Genomic DNA, 27,598 nt, shown 5'->3' on the forward strand with positions numbered 1-27,598 from the left:
TATTCATTGTCTGTATTAAAAGAGCATTTAGGATGAGTCAGCTTTCTGGCAGTCACTTCATCTCTGTTAGACCTTTACTAACTAGAGTAATTTTTTTTTTGCAGACTCTTGTTCTTTATGCCCTTGGTGTGGTACTTCAGGATCCCAGTACTTGGCCATTACCACATAAGTATGAAATATCTTTTTTTATCCTTGTGATTATTGATTCTCATGTGTTTGCATGTTTTGCATTCCTTTTCTAAATTTTGAGGAGAAAATTTAATATGTGACAGTGATATAACATAAGAAAGCCACTGCTTTCTCTTTATATCTTCTGTTCACTATTTCATTCATGAATCTGCTATCTGTTTCTCTTTGTCTCTCCTATTATCACTTTTTTTAAGGTTTATTTATTGAGAGAGAAAGAGAACGCTAGTGTGAGCGGGAGGAAGGGCAAAGAGAGAGGAGGGAGAGAATCTTAAGCGATCTCCATGATCAGCATGGAGTCTGACACGGGGCTTGGTTCCACAACCCTGGGATCGTGACCTAAGCGAATTTATTTATTTATTTATTTATTTATTTATTTATTTATTTATTTATTTAACGTTTATTTATTTTTGAGACAGAGAGACAGAGCATGAATGGGGGAGGGTCAGGGAGAGGGAGACACAGAATCTGAAACAGGCTCCAGGCTCTGAGCTGTCAGCACAGAGCCCGACGCGGGGCTTGAACTCACTGACCGCGAGATCATGACCTGAGCCAAAGTCGGCCACTTAACCGACTGAGCCACCCAGGCGCCCCTCTAAGCTAATTTAAAGAGTTGGACACTTAAGTGACCGAGCCACCCAGGTGTCCCTAAATCTAATGCTCTTGAGGTCAACGTAATATGTTTCCTATCGTTTTAGAACTGCATAGTATTCTATTATATGGATATACCAGAGTTGTTCAACCTTTCACCCACTGGAGAACATTTGGGTTGTTTTGGTAATGAAGCTGCTTTGAACATTCATGTAAGGGTTTTTGTGTGAACATAAGGCTTCGTTTCCTTGGGATAAATGCCCAAGAGTGCAATTGCTGGGTCATATGGCTAGTGCATGTTTAGTTTTGTAAGAAACTGCCAGGCTGTTTTTCAGGGATTCTCAGTAGTTCATTATGGTTTTTAGAAGTTTTCTTTTTGAGTAACTGATGTTAACACATTCTCCCTATAGAAAAATGTCTGGATATGATTTATTTATAAAAATAAATGCATAGAAATACATTATTACTGTTACCATATTGGCAATATGTCAGAGCAAGAAAATCCGGGTCAAATTCTATGATTTTAATGGACAGTAATGTAAATACTACTCTATAGTAAAGGATGAAATACTATCAACTTTAAAAACCAGACTATTACAAAATTCTCAGCTGAAAAGAATGAAGACAAATGTCAAAACCTCAGTGTGGACTGGACCAAATGGTGACATAGCAGGCTCCTGAATTTCCCTCCAGAAACATGGCAGCACTCAATGTTGCCATGCATGGAGCAAATCCCTCTGAGAGAAATCCAGAAACTAGCTTAGTGACTCCAACACAATGGGGCAAATGAGAAAATATCCACATTAAAACGTGTAGGAAAGGATGAGGCACATTCTTACCATAAACCTACCCCCAGCACAGTGCCATATAATTGGGAGGGAACCCCCAACTGCCAGCTTCTCCCTGAGGATCAAAGGGTTTGGACGGTACTCTTACTGCCCCAAATTGAAGACTCTCACCTGAGATTTGGGTTTCCAAAACATGTAGCTCTAAAAGCCACCAGGGCTTGTGTTGATGAGTCCCACAGGCTTATACCACAGAATCAGGCTCCCCCCCACCTCCAAGAAACAATTCTTAATGGTGCACAATGGGAGCATAGCCCTTGCTGTGGCTTTTCCTCTAGGGCTCAGCACAGAGGAAGGAGTTTGACTGGAAATTTTAGAAGCTGCTGCCTGAGGGTCTAGCTTTTAGTTAGCACACATCTCCCTGTAATGGCCATGATCCTTCCTGAAACCTAGGGGAGCAAGTGGGCATGACCTAACCCCACTTCCAATTCACCCCAACAATAAAACCACGTCAGAGGACTCTCCCTTAGCACACATTTAGTGGCCTAACTTTTACAGCTGCTATCTGAGGGATATGCCCCAAATTACCTGTGGTAGCTTGGGTTCTTGTATTCATAATTTCCATAGGATAATAGCAAACAAAGAAGTAGTTGTTAATAGGCATGCAGGTACTTACTGTGGCTAGCCCCCAGAGTTCAATCCAAAGGAGGCGGGCAAATGCCCATATTTCAGTCTTTATCTGGAAGGGGTTTGACTGCTTTCACATTGACAAAGTGCGATCCATAATCAAAATACCAATATTATTTTACACAGAACTAGAACAAGTAATCTTAAAACTTGTATGAAATGACAAAAGGCCTCGAGTAGCCAAAGAATATAATTCAACATAATAAAGTCCATATAGGACAGACCCACAGCCCACATCATCCTCAGTGGTGAAGAACAGAAAGCTTTGCCTCTAAGATCAAGAACAAGACAGGGGCACCTGGGTGGCTCAGTCGGTTAAGCATCCGACTTCAGGTCAGATCATGATCTCATGGCTCATGAGTTCGAGCCCCACATCAGGCTCTGTGCTGACAGCTCAGAGCCTGGAGCCTGCTTCATATTCTGTGTCTCCCTCTCTCTGCCTCTTTCCCACTCATGCTCTGTCTCTTTCTCTCAAAAATAAATAAACATTAAAAAAAACAAAGCAAACAGAGATGTTCAGTCTCACCACTTATATTCAACATAGTACTGGAAGCCCTAGCCACAGCAGTCAGACAAGAAAAATAAATAAAAGGCATCCAAATTGGTAAGGAAGAAATAAAACTGTTGCTATTTGCACATCTCATGATATTATATATAGAAAACCCTAAACACTCCATCAAAAAACTACTAGAACTAATAAATTCAGTAAAGCTTCAGGATACAAAATTAATATACAGAAATCTGTAGCATTTCTGTACACTAATAATGAACTACCAGAAAGAGAAATTAAGAAAACAATCCAATTTACAATTACATTAAAAAAAACAAAAAACAAAACTAAAACCTAGGGATAAATTTAACCAAGGATTGAAGGACCTATGCTCTGAAAACTGTAAGACACTAATGAAGGAAATTGAAGATATATAAATAGAAAGGTGTATCATGCCCATGGACTGGAAGAATACTGTTAAAATGCCTATACTACCCAAAGCAATCTAATTCAATTCAATACCTATCAAAATATCAGTAGTGGGACACCTGGCTGGCTTGGTCAGTGGTGTGTGCGGCTCTTAATCTCGTGGTTGTGAGTTCAATCTCCATGTGGGGTGTGGAGATTACTTTAAAAAAAACTTTACAAAGTGGGGTGCCTAGGTGGCTTTCTGGGTTGAGCATCCGACTTCAGCTCAGGTCATGATATCATGATCTGTGGGTTTGAGCCTCCTTTTGGGCTCTGTGCTAGCAGCTCAGAGCCTATAGCCTGCTTTGGATTCTGTGTCTCCCTCTTTCTTTCTGCTCCTTCTCCACTCACAGTCTCTCTTGCTCTCTCAAAAAATAAATAAACATTAAAAAAAAATTTTTTTTTATTCTTGAAAAAAATACCAGTAGTGTTTTTCACAGAACTAGAATAGATATTCCTAAAAGTTGTTTGGAATGATGAATAGCCAAAATAGCCAAAGCAGTCTTAAGAAAGAAGACGAAGCTATAGGTATTACAATCCCAGATTTGAAGTTACAACAAAGTTGTAATAATCAAAACAGTATGATACTGGCACAAAAATAGGCACATTGATCAATGGAACAAAATTGGAGGTAGAAATAAATTCATGTGGTCAATTAATCTACAATAAAGGAGGTAAGAATACCCACAGTGAGGAAAGACAGTCTCTTCAATAAATGATGTTGGGAAAACTGGACAGCTATATGCAAAACAATGAAACCGGACCACTTTCTAACATTTTTTTTTAATGTTTATTCATTTTTGAGAGACAGAGCATGAGTGCGGGATGGACAGAGAGAGAGGGAGACACAGAACCTGAAGCAGGCTCTAGCCTCTGAGCTGCCAGCACAGAGCCTGATGCGGAGCTCGAACTCGTGAATGGCAAGATCATGACCTGAGCCGAAGTAGGACCCTTAGCTGACTGAGCCACCCAGGTGTCCCAAAACTGGACCACTTACTTACACCATACACAAAAATAACTCAAAATGGATTAAGGAACTAAATATGAGACCTGAAACCATAAAAGTTCTAGAAGAGAGACAGGCAGTAATTTCTCTGAAATTGGTTGTAGCAACTCCTCCTAGATATGTCTTCTGAGGTGAGGGAAACAAAAACAAAAGTAAAATATTGTGACTACATCAAAATAAAAAACTTCTGCACAGCAAAGGAAACAACCAACAAACTAAAAGACGGCCTACTGAATGGGAGAAGATATTTGCCAATAACATATCTGATAAAGAGTTAGTATCCAAAATATGCAAAGAACTTCTACAACTCAACACTCAAAACCCAAATAACCAACAAATGGGCAGAAAGGGCACTTGGGTGGCTCAGTTGGTTAAGTATGCAACTCTTGATTTCGGTTCAGGACATGACCTCAACGGTTTGTGAGACCAAGTCCCATGTCAGTCTCCTGTGCTGACAGTGCAGAGCCTGCTTGGGATTCTGTCCCTCTCTCTCTCTCTCTGCCCCTCCCCCGCTCACACTCTCTGTCTCTCAATATAAACATTAAAAAAATAATTAAAAAAATATATTAAAAATGGGCAGAAGAAATGAACAGATATTTCCCCAACAAGACATACAGATGACCAACAGACACATGAAAAGATGTTTAACATTACTCATCCTAAGGAAATGCAAATCAAAACCCACAATGAGATATCACCTTACACCTGTCAGGATGGTGGAAACCAAAAACTCAAGAAACATCATGTGTTGGCAAGGATGTGGAGAAGAAAAAAAACCCTCTTGCACTGTTATTGGTACTGTAAACTGGTACAGCCACTGTGGAAGACAACATGGAGGTTCCTCAAAAGAGTAAAAAAGGAACTAAATACCCTATGATCCAGTAATTCCACTACTGGGTACTTACCCAAAGAATACAAAAATACTAATTCAGAGGGATATATGTATTCCTGTGTTTACAGCAGCATTATTTACAATAACCAATGTATGGAAGCAGCACAAGTGTCCATCAATAGATGAATAGATAAAGAAGATGTGGTAGGGGCGCCGGGGTGGCGCAGTCGGTTAAGCGTCCGACTTCAGCCAGGTCACAATCTCGCGGTCCGTGAGTTCGAGCCCCGCGTCAGGCTCTGGGCTGATGGCTCAGAGCCTGGAGCCTGTTTCCGATTCTGTGTCTCCCTCTCTCTCTGCCCCTCCCCCGTTCATGCTCTGTCTCTCTCTGTCCCAAAAAAATAAATAAACGTTGAAAAAAAAAAATTAAAAAAAAAAAAAAAAAGAAGATGTGGTATAGATTGGAGGAGCCAAGATGGTGGAACAGCATGGAAGTTTTTTGTGTGTCTTGTGTCCATGAAATACAGACAGACCAACACTAAACCATCCTGCACACCTAGAAAACTGATTGGATGATTAACACAACAATCTGCACAACCCGAAACACAGAATTCAGCAGGAATTCACCCCAAAGGAGCACAAAGAAACGACAGCCAGGGATTTAACCAACACAGGTATAAGCAAGATGTCTGAACCAGAATTTAGAATCAAGATAATAAGAATACTAGCCGGAGTCAAAAATAGATTAGAATCCCTTTCTGCAGAGATAAAAGAAGTAAAAACTAGTCAGAATGAAATAAAAAATGCTATAACTCAGCTGTGAGCTGCAGTCACAGGTGGATGCCGCAGTGGCAAGGCTGGATGAGGCAGAACAGAGACTCAGCTATATAGAGGACAAACTTATAGAGAATAATGAAGCAGAAAAAAAAGGGAGATTAAGGCAAAAGAGCACGATTTAAGAATCAGAGAAATCAGTGACTCATTAAAAAGGAACAACATCAGAATCATAGGGGTCCCAGAAGAGGAAGAGACAGAAATGGGGGTAGAAGGGTTATGTGAGCAAATCATAGCAGAAAATTTTCCTAACCTGGGGAAAGACACAGACATCAAAATCCAGGAAGCACAGAGGACCCCCATTAGATTCAACAAAAATCAACCATCAACAAGGCCTATCACAAAATACCATATCACAAAAGTCAAATTCACAAAATACTCAGGCAAGGAGAGAATCATGAAAGCAGTAAGGGAAAAAAATTCCCTAACCTACAAGGGAAGACAGATCAGGTTTGCAGCAGACCTACCCACAGAAACTTGGCAGGCCAGAAAGGAGTGGCAGGATATATTCAATGTGCTGAGTCAGAAAAATATGCAGCCAAAGCAAGGCTGTTATTCAAAATAGAAGAGATACAAAGTTTCCCGGACAAAAATTAAAGGAGTTTGTGACCACTAAACCAGCCCTGCAAGAAATTTTAAGGGGGACTCTCTGAGGGGAGAAAAGATGAAAAGATAAATACATGCATGCATGCATGCATACATACATACATACCAAAAGCAACAAAGATTAGAAAGGACCAGAGAACACCACCAGAAACTCCAACTCTACAAGCATCATAAATGGCAATAAATTCATATCTTTCAGTAGTCACTGTAAACATCAATGGACTCAATGCTCCAATCAAAAGAGATAGGGTAGGGGCGCCTGGGTGGCGCAGTCGGTTGGGCGTCCGACTTCAGCCAGGTCACGATCTCGCGGTCCGTGAGTTCGAGCCCCGCGTCGGGCTCTGGGCTGATGGCTCAGAGCCTGGAGCCTGTTTCCGATTCTGTGTCTCCCTCTCTCTCTGCCCTTCCCCCGTTCATGCTCTGTCTCTCTCTGTCCCAAAAATAAATAAACGTTGAAAAAAAAAAAAAATTTAAAAAGACATAGGGTAACAGAATGGATAAAACAAGATCCATCTATTTGCAGTTTACAAGAGACCCACTTTAGACCTAAAGACACCTTCAGATTGAAGATAAGGGGATGGAGAAGCATCTATCATGCTAATAGTCAACAAAAGAAAACCGGAGTAGCCATACTTCTATCAGACAATCTAGACGTTAAAATAAAGACTGTATCAAGAGATGCAGAAGGGCATTATATCATAATTAAGGGGTCTATCCACCAAGAAGACCTAACAATTGTAAACATTTATGTGCCAAATGTGGGAGTACCCAAATATGTAAATCAATCACAAACATAAAGAAACTCATCAATAGTAATACCATGAAAGTAGGAGACTTCAGCACCCCACCACAGCAATGGACAGATCATCTAATCAAAAAATCAACAAGGAAATAATTTCTTTGAATGACACACTGGACCAGATGGACTTAACAGATACATTCAGAACATTTCATCCTAAAGCAGCAGAATATACATTCTTCTCCTGTGCACATGGAACATTCTCTAGAATAGAACATATACTGGAACACAAATCAGCCCTAAGTAAGTACAAAAAGATCAAGATCATACCATGCATATTTTCAGACCACAATGCTATGAAACTCGAAATCAACCACAAGAAAAAATTTGGAAAGGTAACAAATAATTGGAGTCTGAAAAACATGCTACTAAAGAATGAATGGGCTAACCAAAGCAGTTAAAGAGGAAATTAAAAAGTACATGGAAGTCAATGAAAATGATAACACTACAACCCAAAACCTCTGGTACGCAGCAAAGGCGGTCATAAGAGGAAAGTATATAGCAATCCAGGCCTTCCTAAAGACGGAAGAAAGATCTCAAATTCACAACCTAACCTTATGCCTTAAGGAGCTGGAAAAAGAACAGTAAATAAAACCCAAAACCAGTAGAAGACAGGAAATAAACATTAGAGCAGAAATTAATGTCATCGAAACCAAAAAAACAGTAGAACAGATCAATGAAACCAGAAGCTGGTTCTTGGAAAGAATTAATAAAATTGATAAACCACTAGCCAGTTTGTTCAAAAACAAAAAGGAAAGGACCCAAATAAAATCAAGAATGGAAGAGGAGAGATCACAACCAACACAGCAGAAATACAAACAATAATAAGAGAATATTATGAGTAATTATATGCCAATAAAATGGGCAATCTGGAAGAAATGGACAAATTCCTAGAAACATATACACTACCAAAACTGAAACAGGAAGAAATCGCAAATTTGAACAGACCCATAACCAGTAAGGAAATCGAATCAGTAATCAAAAATCTGCCAAAAAACAAGAGTCCAGGGCCAGATGGCTTTCCAGGGGAATTCTACCAAACATTTAAGGAAGAGTTAACACCTAATCTCTTGAAGGCGTTCCAAAAAATAGAAATGGAAGGAAAACTTCCAAGCTCCTTCTATGAAGCCAGCATTAGCTTGATTCCAAAAGCAGACAGAGACCCCACTAAAAAGGAGAACTATAGACCAATTTTCCTGATGAACATGGATGCAGAAATCCTCAACAAGATATTAGCCAACCGGATCCAACACTACATTAAAAAAATTATCCACCACGAGCAAGTGGGATATACCTGGGATGCAGGGCTGGTTCAATATCTGCAAAACAATTAACGTGATTCATCACATCAATAAAAGAAAGGACAAGAACCACATGATCCTCTCAATAGATGCAAGGAAGCATTTGACAAAATACAGCATCCTTTCTTGATAAGGACCCTCAAGAAAGTAGGGATAGAAGGAGCATACCTCAAGATCATAAAAGCCATATATGAAAGACCCAAACGCTAATATCATCCTCAATGGGAAAAGAGGGAGAGCTTTCCCGCTAAGGTCAGGAACAAGACAGGGATGTCCACTCTCGCCACTGTTATCCAACATAGTATTGGAAGTCTTAGCCTCTGCAATCACACAACACAAAGAAATAAAAGGCGTCCAGATCGGCCAGGAGGAGGTCAAACTTTGACTCTTCGGAGATGACATGATACTCTATACGGGAAACCCTAAAGATTCCACTGAAAAACTGCTAGAACTGATTTGTGAATTCAGCAAAGTTGCAGGATATAAAATCAATTCACAGAAATCGGTTGCATTCCTATATACCAACAGTGAAGCAACAGAGAAATCAAGAAATTGATCCCATGTAGTTACACCAAAAACCATAAAATACCTAGGAATAAATCTAACCAAAGAGGTGAAAAATCTATACACTGAAAACTATAGAAAGCCTAGGAAAGAAATTGAAGAAGACACAAAAAAAATGGAAAGAGATTCCATGCTCCTGGATAGGAAGAACAAATGTTAAAATATCGATACTACCCAAAGCAGTCTACATATTCAATGCAATCCCTATCAAAATAACACCAGCATTCTTCACAGAGCTAGAACAAATGATCCTAAAATTTGTATGGAACCAGAAAAGACCCCGAATAGCCAAAGCAATCTTGAAAAAGGAAACCAAAGCAGGAGGCATCACGATCCTGGACTTCAGGCTATACTACAAAGCTGTAATCATCAAGACAGTATGGTACCAGCACAAGAACAGACACTCAGATCAATGGAACAGAATAGAGAATCCAGAAATGGACCCACAAACGTATGGCCAACTAATCTTTGACAAAGCAGGAAAGAATAGCCAATGGAATAAAGACAGCCTCTTCAGCAAGAGGTGCTGGGAAAACTGGACAGCGACATGCAGAAGAATGAACCTGGACCACTTTCTTACACCATACACAAAAATAAACTCAAAATGGATGAAAGACCTCAATGGAAGACAGGAAGCCATCAAAATCCTTGAGGAGAAAGCAGGCAAAAACCTCTTTGATCTTGCCCGCAGCAACTTCTTACTCAACACGTCTCCGGAAGCAAGGGAAACCAAAGCAAAAATGAACTACTGGGATCTCATCAAAATAAAAAGCTTCTTTCTGCACAGCAAAGGAAACAATCAGCAAAACGAAAAGGCAACTGACAGAATGGGAGAAGATATTTGCAAATGACCTGTCAGATAAAAGGTTAGTATCAAAAATCTACAAAGAACTTATCAAACTCAACACCCAAAAAACAAATAATCCAGTGAAGAAATGGGCAAAAGACCTGAATAGACACTTCTCCAAAGAAGACATCCAGATGGCCAACCAACACATGAAAAAATGCTCAACATCACTCATCATCAGGGAAATACAAATCAAAACCACAATGAGATACTACCTTACACCTGTCAGAATGGCTAAGATCAACAACTCAGGCAACAACACATGTTGGCGAGGATGCAGAGAAAGAGGATCTCTTTTGCACTGTTGGTGGCAGTGGAAGCTGGTGCAGCCACTCTGGAAAACAGTATGGAGGTTCCTCAAAAAACTAAAAATAGAACTCCCCTAGGACCCAGCAGTTGCACTACTAGGCATTTATCCAAGGGATACAGGTGTGCTGTTTCAGAAGGACACATGCACCCCCATGTTTATAGCAGCACTATCAACAATAGCCAAAGTATGGAAAGAGCCCAAATGTCCCTTGATGGATGAATGGACAAAGAAAATGTGTTATATATATACAATGGATTATTACTCAGCAATCAAAGAGAATGAAATCTTGCCATTTGCAACTATGTAGTTGGAACTCCAGGGTATTATGCTAAGTGAAATTAGTCAGAGAAAGACAAAAATCATATGACTTCACTCATATGAGGACTTTAAGAGACAAAACAGATGAACATAAGGGAAGGGAAACAAAAATAATATAAAAACAGGGAGGTGGACAAAACAGAAGAGACTCATAAATATGGAGAACAAACTGAGGGCTACTGGAGGAGTTGTGGGAAGAGGAGTGGGCTAAATGCATAAGGGTCACTAAGGAATCTACTCCTGAAATCATTGGTGCACTATATGTAACTAATGTGTATGTAAATTAAAAAAAAAAAAAGAAAAGAAGAAGAAGATGTGATAATACCCAACCATAAAAAGAACAAAATCTTGCCATTTACAACAATGTGGATGGATCTAGAAAGTATAATGCTAAGTGAAATAAGTCAGCCAGAGGGAGACATACAGTATACACTCATATGTGGAATTTAAGAAACAAAACGAACAAAGGAGAAGAAAAAGAGACAAACCAAAAACTAGAGTTTTCTTTTTTGTTTTTTTGTTTTGTTTTGGTTTTTTGAGAGAAACAGAGTGTGAGCAGGGGAAGGGAAGACAGGCAGACACAGAATCTGAAGCAGGCTTCAGGCTCTGAGCTGTCAGCACAGAGCTGGATGCAGGGATCGAACTCAGGAACTGTGAGATCATGACCTGAGTTGAAGTCAGACACTCAACCCAGCCACCCAGTCACCCTCAGTAACTAGACTCTTAACTGTAGAGAACCAACAGATTTTTACCAGAGGGAAGGTGAGGGGGATGGGTGAAATAGATGAAGGGGATTAATAGTACACTTACCTTGATGAGCACTATGTAATATATGGAGTTGTTGAATCACTGTATTGTACACCTGAAACTATTATAATACTGTATATTAACTACACTGAATTAAAATTTTGAATTTATATTTAAAAATTATTTAATAAATGAAATTAACAATCCTTTAGTTTTCATAAAGAAAAGATATATGCACTCCTATGTTTATTGCAATATTTAAAAGATTTTTTAAGTTTATTTATTTTGAGAGAGAGAGAGTGAGCAAGCAGGGAAGGGGCAGAGAGAGAGGATCCCGAGCAGGCTCCATGGTGCCAGCACAAAGCCCAGCACAGGGTTTGTTCCCATAAACCATGAGATCATGACCTGAGCCAAAACCAAGAGTTACATGCTTAATCAACTCAGCCACCCAGGTGCCCCTATTACATCATTATTTACAATAGCTAAGATGTAGAAGCAACCCAAATGTCTACTGATACATGAATGGATAAGGAAGATGTAGTGTATGTATGTACACAATGAAAATTACTCTGCAGTTAAAGAGAGTGAAGTCGTGCCATTTGTGACAACATAAATGGACCTAAAGGGTATTATGCTAAGTGAAATAAGTTAGAGAAAGACAAACACCAAATGATTTTTACTTGTAATTGGAACCTAAAAAAATAGAACAAATAGTTATGGACTCATAAATTCGGAGAACAAATTGGTGGTTGCTGGGGTTGGGAGGGGATAGGCAAAGAAGGTGAAAGGGATTAAGAATACAGACTTAGACTTATAAGTAAGTCATGGGGATGGAATCTATAGCATAGGGAATATAAGTCAATATTTTAATAATTTCTGTGGTGACAGATGGTAACTACATTTATGGTGAGCGTTTCATAATGTATGTAATTGTCAAATCACTATGTTGTACACCTGAAACTAATACAATATTACATGTCAGCTATACTTCAATTAGAAATTTTTAAAAAGGTTATCTAAATCAGAAAGAAGTAGGGTGCCTGGGTGGCTCAGTCGGTTAAGCCTCCGACTTTGGCTCAGGTCATGATCTCGAGGTCCGTGAGTTCGAGCCCCGCGTCGGGCTCTGTGCTGACAGCTCAGAGCCTGGAGCCTGTTTCGGATTCTGTGTCTCCCTCTCTCTGACCCTTCCCTGTTCATGCTCTGTCTCTCCCTGTATCAAAAATAAATAAAACGTTAAAAAAAATTAAAAAATAAATCAGAAAGAAGTAAAGTTGTCTCAATTTGCAGATGACATGATATTATATATAGTAAACCCTAAAAATTCTGCCAAAAACTGTTAGAAATAATAAATAAACTCAGTAAAGTTGCATGACACAAAATCAATATGCAAAAATAAGTGGCATTTCTATATGCAACAATGAATTATCAGAAAGAAATGATATAATCCCATATACCTCAAAAAGAGTAAAATATTTAGGAATAAATTCAATGAAGATGAAAGATCTATATACTGAAAACTAAAATATTGATGAAAATAGTTGAAGTAGGAAAGATAATCTATGTTCTTGGATTGCAGTAATTAATAATGTTGAAAGTGAAATAAGGCAGTCAGAGAAAGACACATATCATGATTTCACAAATATGTGGAATTTGAGAAACTTAACAGATGACCATAGGGGAAGGGAAGCAAAAAGTAAGATGCAAACAGAGAGGGAGGCAAACCATAAGAGACTCCTAAATACAGGGAACAAACTGAGGGTTGATGGGGGTGGGAGGTTGGGAGGGTGGGGAAAATGGGTGATGGGCATTGAGGAGAGCATTTGTTGGGGTGAGCCCTGGGTGTTGTATGTAAGTGATGAATCACTGGATTCTACTCCTGAAGCCAAGACTACACTGTATGTTACCTAACTTGACAAAAAAATAATAATAATAATGGCAACCTAAATCTACAAAAAAAAAAAAAAAAAGAATAATGTTGAAGTGCCCTTAGTAGCCAAAATGATTTACAGATTCAAGACCATTCCTTTCAGAATCCTAATTTCAGCGTGCCTGGCTGGCTCAGTCAATGCAGTGTGCAACTCTTGATCTCAGGTTCGTAAATTTGAACCCCACATTGGGTATAGAGATTACTTAAAAATAAAACCTTAAATGCTTTTTCAAAATCCTAAGGTCATTTTTCACAGAAGAAATAAACAATCCTTATGTGTGTGTGGAACCACAAAAGACCCAGAATAGCTAAAGCAGTCTTGAGAAAGAAGAGTAAATCTGGAGGCATTATACTTCTTAATTTCAAACTATATTATAAAGCTTTAGTAATCAAAATAATATGGTACTAGCATAAAAACAGACAGATCAGAGACGCATAGACACATAGTCTGTAAATAAACCCATACATATGTGGTCATTTTTTTTTTAATTTTTTAATGTTTATTTATTTTTGAGAGACAGAATGCGAGTGGGTTGGGGCAGAGAGAGAGGGAGGCACAGAATCCGAAGCAGGCTCCAGGCTCCGAGCTGTCAGCGTAGAGCCTGATGCGGGGTTCGAACTCACGAGCTGTGAGATCATGACCTGAGCTGAAGTCGGACATTCAAACAACTGAGCCACCCAGGGGCCCCTATGGTCAGTTATTTTTTAACAAAGGAGGCAAGAATAAGCAATGGGGGAAAGGATAGTCTGTTCAACAAATGGTTCTCGGAAACCTGGATATTCATATGCAGAAGAATAAAACTGGACTCCTAATGTACACCATGCACAAACACAACTCAAGATGGAATAATACTTAAGTGTAATAGCTGAAACCCTAAAACTCCTAGAAGAAAACATAAGGGGTAAGATTCTTCACGTATATGTTGGAAGTGGTTTCTCGGATTTGACACCAAAAGCAAAGGCAGCACAAGTCAAAATAAATATATGGGACTACATCAGAATAAAAAGCTGCATAGTAAAAGAAACCATCAACAATATGAAAAGGTAACTTATGGAGTGGGAGAAAGTATTTGCAAACCACACATCCAATATTGGCTTAATAAAACTATTTAAGGAAGTCGTACAATTCAATAGCTGAAAAAGAATAACCCAATTTTAAAAATGGGCAAAGGACCCAAATAGACATTTTTCCAAAGAAGACATGCAAATGGCTGAGAGGTACATGAAAAGGTGCTTAACATCACTCATCAGAAAAATGCAAATATATACCACAGTGAGAGATCATCTCACATATGTTGAGATTCAAAAAGATAAGAGATCACAAATGCTGGCAAGGATGTGGATAAAAGGGAAGCCTTGTATACTGTTGGTGTGAATGTAAATTGCTACAACCACAGTGGAAAATAGTATGGATATTCTTCAAGAAATTAAAAATAAAACTACCATATCATCCAGAAGTGCCACTTGCCGCATATATATTCAAAAGAAATGGTGTTGTCATCTTGAGATATCTGTACTTACGTATATCACAGTATTATTTACAAGTATGAAAATGACCTAAGTGTCTGTCATTGGGTAAATGGATAAAGAAGTGAATAGTCCACTCTATCTATATATCTGTATGTCTATATATAGATATATATATGTAGATATATTCCTCTCTCTATATATAGATATATAGATAGAGTAGAATATTATTGAGCCCTAAAAGAGAAGGAAATCCTGCTACTTGTGCAACATGGATGAACCTGGAGGGCATAATACTAAGTGAAATGAGCCAGACAGAGAGCTGCATTGTAGCACTTACATGTGTAATATGGAGGGGGGCAAAGGGGAAGGTCAAACACTAGCAGCAGAGAGTAGAATGGTCCTTTCCAGGGACTGCAGGTAGTGGTAGGGGAAAGAGAGCTGCTGGTAAAAGGGTACAAACTTTCAGTTATAAGATGAGTAAGGTCTGTGGATCTCCTGTATAATGTGATGACCATGTTTGATAATACTGTATAGTGTCATTGAGATTTGCTAAGATAGTAGAAATTAAGTGTTCTCCCCACACAGACACAAAATAGTAACTCTGTATTGTGGGGGAGGTGTGCTAATTAACTTAAGGGTGGGGATTCTTTCAAAATGTGTACATATATCAGATCATATTGTATACTTTAAATACATAACATTTGTCAAATATACTGAAAGCTAAAAAAACCAAAATCCCTCAGTATTTAGGATTAAACTATTTTTAGTTTGGGTTTCATTTTCTTAATCGTAAAAATTGTGAGGTGTTTTATAAAGTGACTGGAAAAATCAAGTTTGATTCTTTTTTAAAATCTAAGAACACATAGAGGTACCTGGGTGGCTCAGTCATTTGAGCATCTGACTCTTGATTTCAGCCCAAGTCATGATCCTGGGATCGTGGGATTGAGCCCCATGTTGGGCTCTATGCTGAGCATGGAGCCTGCTTGAGATTCTCTCTTTCTCTTTGCCCCTTTTCCCTACTCATGTGCTCATGCTCTCTCTCTCTCTCTCTCTCTCTCTCAAAATTAAAAACAGGGGGTGCCTGGGTGGCTCAGTTGTTTGAGTGTTCAACTTCAGCTCAGATCATGATCTTACACTTCATGGGTTTGAGCCTGGTCTTGGGCTCTGTGCTTACAGCTCGGAGCCTAGAGCCTGCTTCAAATTCTGTGTCTGCCTCTCCCCCCGAATTGTGCTCTGCCTCTCTTAAAAATAAATAAATAAACATTAGAGGGGAAAAACAAATAGAAAACCGGGTATTTAAAAAAAATAAAATAAAAATAAAAAATAAAATAATTAAAAAAAATAAAAACATGTAGATATCTTCAGGTAAAAATTTAGGGTCTCAGTTTTTAAGATAGTTTATAAAAGGTAAAACTAATTGGGGTGCCTGCCTGGCTCAGTCTGAAGAACATGTGATTCTTGATCTTGGGGTCACGAGTTCGAGCCTCACCTTGGGTGTAGAGATTACTTAATTATAAATTTTTTATTTTATTTATTTTGTTTTAAGTAAGATCTGTATGCAACATGGAACTTAAACTCACAACATTGAGGTCAAGAATTGCATGCTCCACCAACTGAGCCAGCCAGGCACCCCAGAGATTATTTAAATAAATAAATAAAAACTTAAAAAAACAAAAAAACAAAAAAAGGAGGGGTGCCTGGGTGGCTTAGTCGGTTAAGCGTTGGACTGTTGATTTTGGCTCAGGTCATGATCTCATGGTTCATGAGACTGAGCCCCACATTGGGCTCTACACTGACAAAACAAAACCTGCTTGGGATTCTCCCTCCCCTCTCTTTTTGCCTCTCCCCTCTCGTGGTCTCTCTCTCTCAAAATAAATAAATAAACTTAAAAAAAAAGAAATCTTTTAAAAAAAGGAAAAGCCGATTTAATTTGATATAATTATTACATGGACTGTAATGTAAGTCTGGTATATGCCAATAGTGAAACATAATTTACACTTTTTTAAAAGAAAATGAAAGCAGAATTATTTTTTTCCCACAGTATGGTTTAGGTCTTTTATCTATTTATTTTTAAGTAGTCTCAACACCCACCGTGGGGCTGGAATTCACAGCCCCAAGATCAAGAGTCCCATGCTCTACCAGCTGAACAGCTAAGCACCTGTGGTTTAGATCTTTTAACACTTGTGTGTTTTGTTTTGTTTTAAGAGAGAGAGAAAGCGGAGGAGGGGCAGAGAGAAAGAGGGAGAGAGAGAAACACAAGCAGTCTCCGCACTGTCAGCAAGGAGCCTGATTTGGGTCTAAATCTCTCAACCGTGAGATCATGACCTGAGCCGAAATCAAGAGTCAGGGACTTAACTGCCTGAACCACACAGGATCCCCAGGAAATACATTTGAATTGTAGAGACATTGTAAGATGCTTCACATTTTGATGAGATGGTCTTATGTAACAGATGTTTTTAATGCTCTTAAATGTAAATAATTCATTATGTGATTTTGTACGATTTAGTCTTATATCTCATAAAATGATGTACACCCAGTTACACTTTCATCCCTTGCTGATTCCAGAGAAATGTATTTTGTATCTATTGTGTAGAAATAATAAATTAAGCAGAAAAAGACTCAATATATGTTTAATAGTTTGAGAACATAATAGGTGAAATTGAAATACAATTTTGACAGCAGTTTTTATTTTTAACATTTTTCAGACTTTGTTAGATACCTATCTATGTTTTTATAGTATAAATAACTAAGATGCCAGTGGAGCTGTTTTGATCTGCCCAAATCTTCTTTTTAGATTTGATCCAGACCGGTTTGATGACGAATCAGTAATGAAAACTTTCTCCTTGCTTGGATTCTCAGGCACACAGGAATGCCCAGAGTTGAGGTGGGTGATAGAGAAAGGAAAGTAAAAGGAAAGATGCCAAACTTTATACTTAGAATTTTGATGATTACTGCTGAGGAGAATAAGCAACCTATATAATTATGTATAATTATATAAAAATGTAATTGTTCATCTTTAGTAATTGGTTGACTTTCTTCCTGTCTAGGTTTGCATATATGGTGACCACAGTACTTCTGAGTGTATTGGTGAGAAGGCTGCACCTACTTTCTGTGGAGGGACAAGTTATTGAAACTAAGTATGAACTGGTAACATCATCCAAGGAAGAAGCTTGGATCACTGTCTCAAAGAGATATTAAAATTTTACACATTCAACTTTCTGGAGGAAAATGATGGTTTAGAAAAATCTGTATTAAATCCTTTTATAAACTAAGTAATACTGTGGAATATAAATACTAGTACTTCATTATGTAAATTTGGATTTTTGTATATCAGATTTTCTTAATTCATGATATACATTGATTCTTATTATATCAATATAATGATAATTTTAATGGGAAGCTCTCTGCTTTTTTGTTTTATCACTTTCTATGCCATTATCTTCATATTATTTTTCTTTGATCTCTAATGCTCTTTTTTTAAATCTCTAATATTCTTGAAGAGAGACATTATTTTTGCACACTTTGGCAAGTCATGTTTTCTAAATATTTATAAAAGGGAAACATAATCCTAACTTCTTTTCATACTTCCAGTAAATCATTTTAATGGGGGAAAATAAGAACTTCCCATTATGTTATTTCTTGGGTTAAGATTTTTATTTTCTGAGTATAAATTAGTTCGTGTTTAGTCGTTATTAGTAGGCTTGAGTAACCTACCTTGTATTTGCTTATTTTTATACCTCCCCAGACAATACTGTTCATTTCATGACTTATACAAGGATCATCATTTTGAGCAGTTCTAAATCATTTGGAAACTACTACCATTGTTTTTGAATGTGTTTTTGAAGTGCCTCTCCTAAGGGACAAACTAAGATTGAGGCTTGTCTTTTCTTTTGTTTGGCTGGAAGTGTTACTGGCACTATATTACTTCACCAATTCTCATTTGTGGAAACAACTGAATTCTACTTTGTTGTTATTATGTCATGTACTAAATATAATGAACTTCAATGATTAGGAAATGAGAGCACTAACCAAAAAAACAAAACCAAATTAAAAAAACAACAAAACATGGATGAAAATAATTTGCAAAACATCTGATAGGGATAATATCCATATGATATATAAATAGCTCTTACAGATTGGTGAGAAAACATAATAGAAAAATGGTCAAAAGACATGAATAAACTATTCTTAGAGGAGGAAATAGCTATTAAAATTTTAGAAAAAAGGGTTAGTCTCACTAGTAAGTAAAGGAATTTTAAAAACACTTTAAGTATCTTTCAAAATTTTACTTATTTACACTGATAAGTTTTATATTTAATACTGTTTTATTGATAGCATTATAGTTTTGTCCACCTTTTCTGGTTACATTGTTCTTGAGAATTCTTTTAAGACAACAACTGAAGGAAATATGGCAAGTGCAGATAGAGAGGAAAGGAAGAAAAATGATAACTATTTGCAAATGGGTTTATTTTTGACACTGCTGAATTCCACTTGTAATTTTAGTTTCAAGATTGTACCCTAGTTATTGAGTTATTTTATGCTGTGTTTATGGTCAGATTGCCAACATTTTAGAACTAGCTAGGAGTGGTTAAGATAGAATTTAAGTAATTAGATGCAGCTTTTATTTCTGCCAAAAATATCTAATTTATGGAATAATTTAAATTCTAAAACTTTAAGTGAAATGTATTCTTAGTTTCCAGCATCATGTTGTTTCCAAAAAGGCACACTGTTAAGTTCCCACCTATCATTTTCTATGGTTTTGTGTGTATCCATATTTTCCTTTGTTATCCCAGTACCTTGATTGGTTTGGAAACTGGCAGTGGAAAGTTAGAGTAGGCAATTGATATGTAAAACCAAGTGTCAGTAAAATCAGTTTGAGGTAAGTTGTATTTTAAAGCAAGTGAGACCTGATCAGCAATCATCAAGGCAAAAACAGAGTAGTTGAGCCAAAGGGTCAAGGAATTGGTATATTGCCAATATACAAGCCAATGTATAATTACTACTGGTTTGAATCAATGAAAATAAAAGAATCAGCTGAATAAGCACATTTTTATCCATGGTTATATGGCTAACTTAAAACATTACAAATAAATTATCTTCTAGAGGATTTTTTTAAAATAAAAATATTGTTAATTATGTATGAAATAAGTTATCCATTCACTGTTCTTACTTGACCCTTTGTATTTATCAAAGACTGAAATTATAGTAGCCTCAGTGTTACTCATGGCTAGTAGCATGACTCTAAGCAGGACTCAAATTTTGTAGCTTTTTGGATTTTTAAAACTATTACCTGATTTTGATCTGCATTATTTTTTTTTTAATTTTTTTTTTAACGTTTACTTATTTTTGAGACAGAGAGAGACAGAGCATGAACGGGGGAGGGGCAGAGAGAGAGGGAGACACAGAATCGGAAGCAGGCTGTATCAGCCCAGAGCCCGACGCGGGGCTCGAACTCAGGGACCGTGAGATCATGACCTGAGCTCAAGTCGGACGCTTAACCGACTGAGCCACCCAGGCGCCCCTGATCTGCATTCTTTTCAAATGTTGATAAGTTTATTGTTAAAAACACCAGCACAACACACATTTTTTATGGAAAGAAAGGATTCTTCCACACTTTGTGCTAATAAAATTCAAGACAGAATTAATTCTGTGCATGGGAAAAATGAAAAACTCACATACTGTTATATCTGGCCCACAAATGTGCAGTCCCATTTTTTTTATATAACTAGATTCTATCTTATTTATAGACCCTATGTAAAAATGTGTTTGTCTTCTTAAAATATTACATATTTTAAAAACAAAATGTTCTATTTTTGTTATGAAAATTATATAAGTTTACTGTAGAAAAATCTTGGAAATACAGAAACAAAAATAACAAACTTAGTCACCTATATAGTCCCACTACTTGAAGTAAGCCAGTATTAAGCTTCTGAGGTAGATGCTTCTGTTCTTTTGTATCCACATATACTTTTTACAGACTTGTTATACATAATGTTCTCTTCATGTAATATATTATGAACCAATAATGTTTTCTACAGCTGGAACATTCATATTCTTCTCACTCAGAATGTAAGCACAGATTTTTGTCATTCTTTTTCCCCCCTCTTTCCCTTTGCAGGTATTGTTATTCTTTTCAGCTTTAAAAATGGCTTTACTTCCTCATCCATTTGTCAAAACAGTAATTTATATATTTGTACATCTGAGTTGCTAAAGTCATAGAACTCTAGGTGTTACAAGGAGCATTTAAGAAATGAAATTACTCTTTTATCCAAAGAAAAATATAATTAAGTTCAGGTCAAGGTGGCACTTCAACTGTTTGTTGTTTTTTGTTTTTGTTTTTTTTTCAATGTTTATTCGTTTCTGAGAGAGAGAGTGCCAGCTGGGGAGGGTCAGAGAGGGAGACACAGAATCCAAAGCAGGCTCCAGGCTCTAGGCTCTGAGCTATCAGCACAGAGCCCAACGTGGGGCTCGAACCCACAAACTATGAGATTATGACCTGAGCCAAAGTTGGACCCTTAGCCAGCTGAGCCATCCAGGTGTTCTGGCATTTCAGCTTTTAAGAGGAAATCTTAAGAATCTTTGTTGTTTTGGAGTCAAACAGACTAAGATTCTTCCCTTGAAGCCATCGTGATTTTTTTCCTCAGATCCATGAAAAGTGCTGTTGACCTATAAAATGTACTTTTTCCATATGTGGTTATGTTGACAGATTGAAAACTACTTAAACACAATTCTACCGTGTGTAACTGAGGACATGACCAATAAACATCAGAGAGTAAGTTTAGTAGCTTTGAAAGAAAACTATTATTCTTTCTTTGAAAGAAAACTATTTTCAGGGGCAGGTTTGTATAATATCAACAAATTGATATGAGCAACCTTATTTTTCTTCTTGGCCAGTCCTATGCCTGTTTCCTAAGTTACTAAGACCAATGATTAAGGTAGAAGGTGAGGATGGAGGGAAGTGGGGTATAATAACAAAGCAGTTACTGTTACACGGGAGTCAGAGGAAATCAGCACAGCCAAAAAGGCTTTATACAGTGTTGCTTTGAGGCACAGTGAGTGACCCCCAACTGATAAAAGGAGTGAGAGTGAAACTCACAGCAAGAGTTAAGCTGAAAGTAGAAGAGGGGAGTGGAGGGAGCGTTTGTTATAAACTAAATACTTTATACACTTATTTAGTCCTTTAGAGCATGACAGTAGTGACAAACTAAAATAGTTTTTCATTCCTGCTAGAAGAAATACTATAAATGAATACTGGCATATACTTGCAAAGAAATATAAAAAGATCTAAATTTCAAATTATCTTTATATCTTCAGGGGGGTTCATTGGTATAATTTGTTACTCGAGAGGGGATCAAGCAATAGTTTCAAATAATGTAGTGTTCATAATAGCTAAAGAAAATGACTAAAAAGAGTATTGTAACAGCAGTATTAAAAGATATCCTAAAGAAAACTAATGCTGCCAACTCAACCATCACCTGTATAACTGTCTAATTTTTTTCCTATTTCCACATACATATATTTGTAAACATTTCAGTCATAATATAGTTTGCTTTTCACTTAATATATTTTAAACATTTTCCTTTGTTACTTTTATAAGGGTGTTGGGGAATAGATTTTGGGGGGTGGGATGGAAAATAGACTTAAAATCTGTAAATCAAATACTAAACTTATTTTCATGACACGGAGTGAATGGATACTTGTAAAATTGGAGTTGGGAGCCATTTTGTAAAACATCCAGGCAATAAACAAAAGGGCAGGAAATGACATTCTTCTTCCAGTTCTACTCCCTGTTTAGTCGGTTTATAGTTTGGTGGCTTTCTAGAGACTGGGAATGGATCTTGTTATAGCATGTGATAAAATGTCATGAACAAATAAGAACCTGTCTGGTAATTAAAAAAAAAAAACCCACAAATGTATTTTTATCTAAAATACTTGCAAATTCTTGTTTTACTTTTTTAACACATGATAGGAGCAAATAAAACTGTTACATTACCACAGTCACTATGTTATAAAGTTGTAAAGTGTCTGTCTCCAAAAAGGTCAATCAATAAATTTTTTTTTTTTAATTTTTTTTTCAACGTTTATTTATTTTTGGGACAGAGAGAGACAGAGCATGAACGGGGGAGGGTCAGAGAGAGAGGGAGACACAGAATCGGAAACAGGCTCCAGGCTCTGAGCCATCAGCCCAGAGCCTGACGCGGGGCTCGAACTCACGGACCGCGAGATCGTGACCTGGCTGAAGTCGGACGCTTAACCGACTGCGCCACCCAGGCGCCCCAAATATTTTTAAATAAATGAATGAAATCCTCATTGAGGTTTTCTGTGTATGTAAAGTAAAGGTGATTACCTAATAGTTGAAAAAGATTTCCAGGTAGCCAAACTACCTCTAATGCTAATAGTACTTTGTGATATGCTAAGTGTATCCCATTACTAGAAATATTTAAGATGTTTTATGGAAATCTTTCAGTGATTAGTGATATTAGGTATGAACATAGACTTATCAGTGATATTAGGTATGAACACAGACTCATGATAGGCTGTAGTTACACAAAACATCAATGAAAATAGTTGGTAAGCAAGTAGTCCTTTCTTTATATCATATCACCAGATCATCATTAAATCTGGAAATGTTTAAGGACCACAGTTGTTTTAATTAGTGAGAGCATTATTTCCCTAAGTATGTTCCATGGACTGCTATCCTGTGAAATACTCTGAGGAAAAGGTTATTTGATCATACTCTCAGATTGTATATACTATAATCTTTCTCAGATATTTATAATATGTATTAATATATCAGAAGTGCTGAGAGGTTCAACTGTAAAGGAGCCTATTTAAACTTGATAATTTTGAATGTTCCTAATGTGTTTTGATGAAGGTTCCCCTTTTTTTCAGTTACATCTTTTATTATAAAAACCACTGTTGGATAATATTCAATAATATAAATATTAAACATAATATTTTTTATACCATTAAAAAAAAACACACACACAGTTTCATGGAATGAGTCTTCTATAGAACAGAACCCATTTTGTCCAACATGACCTAGAGACAAATAGTCTCAAGGGATATCTGTCTTGTCTGGTTCCTTAAACTCTGCATGGTCCAGAGCTTCTCTAGACTAGGAACAACCATAGTCTTAGAACCAAACCACCTGAGTTCCAAATTCTCTCACTCCTTATCTCTACCTCTTTTCTCTGTGAGAGCACAACACCCTATAGCTCTACTGAGTCTTCCTTATACTCCTGTCCTGACTTATATACCTATCCAAAGAGATGGGACTTATTTACCCTGGCAACATTTTTTTTTAATTTATTTTTTAAAATTTACATCCAAGTTAGTTAGCATATAGTGCAACAATGATTTCAGGAGTAGATTTCTTAATGCCCCTTACCCATTTAGCCCACCCCCCCTCCCATAACCCCTCTAGTAACCAGCCCTCTGTTCTCCATATTTAAGAATCTCTTATGTTTTGTCCCCCTCCCTGTTTTTATATTATTTTTGCTTCCCTTTTGTTCATCTGTTTTGTATCTTAAAGTCCTCATATGACTGAAGTCATATGATATTTGTCTTTCCCTGACTAATTTCGCTTAGCATAATACCTTCTAGTTCCATCTATGTAGTTGCAAGTGGCAAGATTTCATTCTCTTTGATTGCCCAGTAATCCTCCTTTGTATATATATACCACATCTTTTTTTTTTTTAATTTAACAATAGGTCAGTTTATTAATTGGTGGCATATCGACATAATGGCACACAACAGGAAAGGCAGTGTAATATACTAGAGGATGGGCTTTCTTTTTTTTTTAATTTATTTTTTTAAATTTACATCCAAGTTAGTTAGCATATAGTGCAACAATGATTTCAGGAGTAGGTTCCTTAATGCTCCTTACCTGTTTAGCCCATCCCCCCTCACACAACCCCTCTAGTAACCCTCTGTTTGCTCTCCATATTTAAGAGTCTTATGTTTTTGTCCCCTCCCTGTTTTTATATAATTTTTGCTTCCCTTCCCTTATGTTCATCTGTTTTGTCTCTTAAAGTCCTCATATGAGTGAAGTCATATTTGTCTTTGACTAATTTCACTTAGCATAATACCCTCTAGTTCCATCCACATAGTTGCAAATGGCAAGATTTCATTCTTTTTGATTGCCAAGTAATACTCCATTGTATATATATGCCACATCTTCTGTATCCATTCATCCGTCGATGGACATTTGGGCTCTTTCCATACTTTGGCTATTGTGGATAGTGCTGCTATAAACATGGGGGTGCATGTGTCCTGAAACAGCACACCTGTATCCCTTGGATAAATGCCTAGTAGTGCAGTTGCTGGGTCGTAGGGTAGTTCTATTTTTAGTTTTTTGAGGAACCTCCATACTGTTTTCCAGAGTGACTGCACCAGCTTGCACTGCCACCAACAATGCAAAAGAGATCCTCTTTCTCTGCATCCTCACCAACATGTGTTGTTGCCTGAGTTGTTGATCTTAGCCATTCTGATAGGTGTAAGGTGGTATCTCATTGTGGTTTTGATTTGTATTTCCCTGATGATGAGTGATGTTGAGCATTTTTTCATGTGTTGGTTGGCCATCTGGATGTCTTCTTTGGAGAAGTGTCTATTCAGGTCTTTTGCCCATTTCTTCACTGGATTATTTGTTTTTTGGGTGTTGAGTTTGATAAGTTCTTTGTAGATTTTGGATACTAACCCTTTATCTGATAGGTCATTTGCAAATATCTTCTCCCATTCTGTCAGTTGCCTTTTCGTTTTGCTGATTGTTTCCTTTGCTGTGCAGAAAGAAGCTTTTTATTTTGATGAGATCCCAGTAGTTCATTTTTGCTTTGGTTTCCCTTGCTTCCGGAGACGTGTTGAGTAAGAAGTTGCTGCGGGCAAGATCAAAGAGGTTTTTGCCTGCTTTCTCCTCGAGGATTTTGATGGCTTCCTGTCTTCCATTGAGGTCTTTCATCCATTTTGAGTTTATTTTTGTGTATGGTGTAAGAAAGTGGTCCAGGTTCATTCTTCTGCATGTCGCTGTCCAGTTTTCCCAGCACCTCTTGCTGAAGAGGCTGTCTTTATTCCATTGGCTATTCTTTCCTGCTTTGTCAAAGATTAGTTGGCCATACGTTTGTGGGTCCATTTCTGGATTCTCTATTCTGTTCCATTGATCTGAGTGTCTGTTCTTGTGCCAGTACCATACTGTCTTGATGATTACAGCTTTGTAATACAGCTTGAAGTCCGGGACTGTGATGCCTCCTGCTTTGGTTTCCTTTTTCAAGATTGCTTTGGCTATTCGGGGTCTTTTCTGGTTCCATATAAATTTTAGGATTGTTTGTTCTAGCTCTGTGAAGAATGCTGGTGTTATTTTGATAGGAATTGCACTGAACATGCAGATTGCTTTGGGCAGTATTGACATTTTAACAATACTTGTTCTTTCTATCCAGGAGCATGGAATCTTCTTCCTTTTTTTGTGTGTCTTCTTCAATTTCTTTCATAAGCTTTCTTTGGTTTTCAGTGTATATATTTTTCACCTCTTTGGTTAGATTTATTCCTATGTATTTCGACAACAGTTTTTTATTGAGCACTTAATGCATGCCAGGTCTTAAGCTAGGCACTGGGGATAGAGCAGTGAACAAAACAGACATGACATTATAAATGTGTTCTCTCTCCTCTGTGCTCCAACCCAGGAGAGAGAACCCTAAAGTTTCACATCCCAATGCTTAGCCTTCTAGCACTCAGAGCTCTCTAGGTCCTGGATGTGGAAGCAGCTCAAGAATCCTTTAAGTTAGTCGCTGAAAGGAACTTAGGAAGGAGCTTGTAGATGATCACATGACAACATAGAAGGCTTCAATTATAGGCTGTAGTGGGGGAAGAAGCACAAGGAACTGTTGAAGGTAAACCATTATTTGTGTATTTTTTAGCGTATGAGCAAGAGAAGAATCTAGGTGTCTTATCAAGGAAAACTCAACATTGATGCTAAATAGAAAGAATAATAGAACTTTCAGAGTGAGATGAAACAGTATTAAGAATTGGTTTGAGGGGCGCCTGGGTGGCGCAGTCGGTTAAGCGTCCGACTTCAGCCAGGTCACGATCTCGCGGTCCGTGAGTTCGAGCCCCGCGTCAGGCTCTGGACTGATGGCTCAGAGCCTGGAGCCTGTTTCCGATTCTGTGTCTCCCTCTCTCTCTGCCCCTCCCCCGTTCATGCTCTGTCTCTCTCTGTCCCAAAAATAAATAAACGTTGAAAAAAAAAATTAAAAAAAAAAAAAAAAGAATTGGTTTGACTAGGTTAAGGAAAAATATTTATTGTAGCCATTTGTGTGAATTGTTGCTTAATTATACGGCATCACTAGGTGTGTTCAACTTTCATGATTTGTTGCTTGCGTTGCAAGGTCTTCAGCTAATAGAGAATTGATTTTTAGAGGTTATAAAGACTTTGTAGAGATTATATGGCATAGCCTGCTCACAATTTTAATTTATTTTTTTTTTTTACACTTTTTTTGAGATACAGAGTGAGACCACAGGCGGGGTAGGGGCAGAGAGAGAAGGAGACACAGAATCTGAAGCAGCCTCCAGGCTCCGAGCAAGTGTTCAGCACAGAGCCCGATGCAGGGCTTGAACCCACACACCGTGAGATTATGACCTGAGCCGAGGTTGGTCACTTAACCTACTCAGCCACCCCGGCGCCCCAGTCTGCTCACAATTTTAGATTTTAGAGGGAGAAGCCTAGGGCTTCTGGAACTAGTAACATTATTGGGCTTTCACTTTGGGTTTTTCTCCTATCCTTCTGAAATGTGCTTAAGTATGCTGCTATTGTATTCATAGGATTTTATTAAGCTTTCAAAGAG

At 37.6% G+C, this 27,598-nt stretch overlaps 1 protein-coding gene across 4 annotated transcripts in view; it reads left to right on the top strand.

Moving 5' to 3' along the window:
- LOC123599338 (cytochrome P450 20A1) overlaps positions 1-22,764 on the top strand; it is a 79,716-nt gene extending 56,952 nt beyond the window's left edge. For all 4 annotated transcript variants that reach the window (XM_045480831.1, XM_045480832.1, XM_045480834.1 and 1 more), the window contains 3 exons: positions 105-169; positions 17,560-17,649; positions 17,813-22,764. In XM_045480831.1, coding sequence (XP_045336787.1) covers positions 105-169; positions 17,560-17,649; positions 17,813-17,963 — 306 coding nt within the window. In that variant the 3' untranslated portion in view covers positions 17,964-22,764. The remainder of the gene's footprint in view (positions 1-104; positions 170-17,559; positions 17,650-17,812) is intronic.
- Positions 22,765-27,598: the final 4,834 nt, after the last annotated feature.

Source organism: Leopardus geoffroyi, chromosome C1, assembly GCF_018350155.1.
Source record: "Leopardus geoffroyi isolate Oge1 chromosome C1, O.geoffroyi_Oge1_pat1.0, whole genome shotgun sequence".
NCBI lineage: Eukaryota > Metazoa > Chordata > Mammalia > Carnivora > Felidae > Leopardus > Leopardus geoffroyi.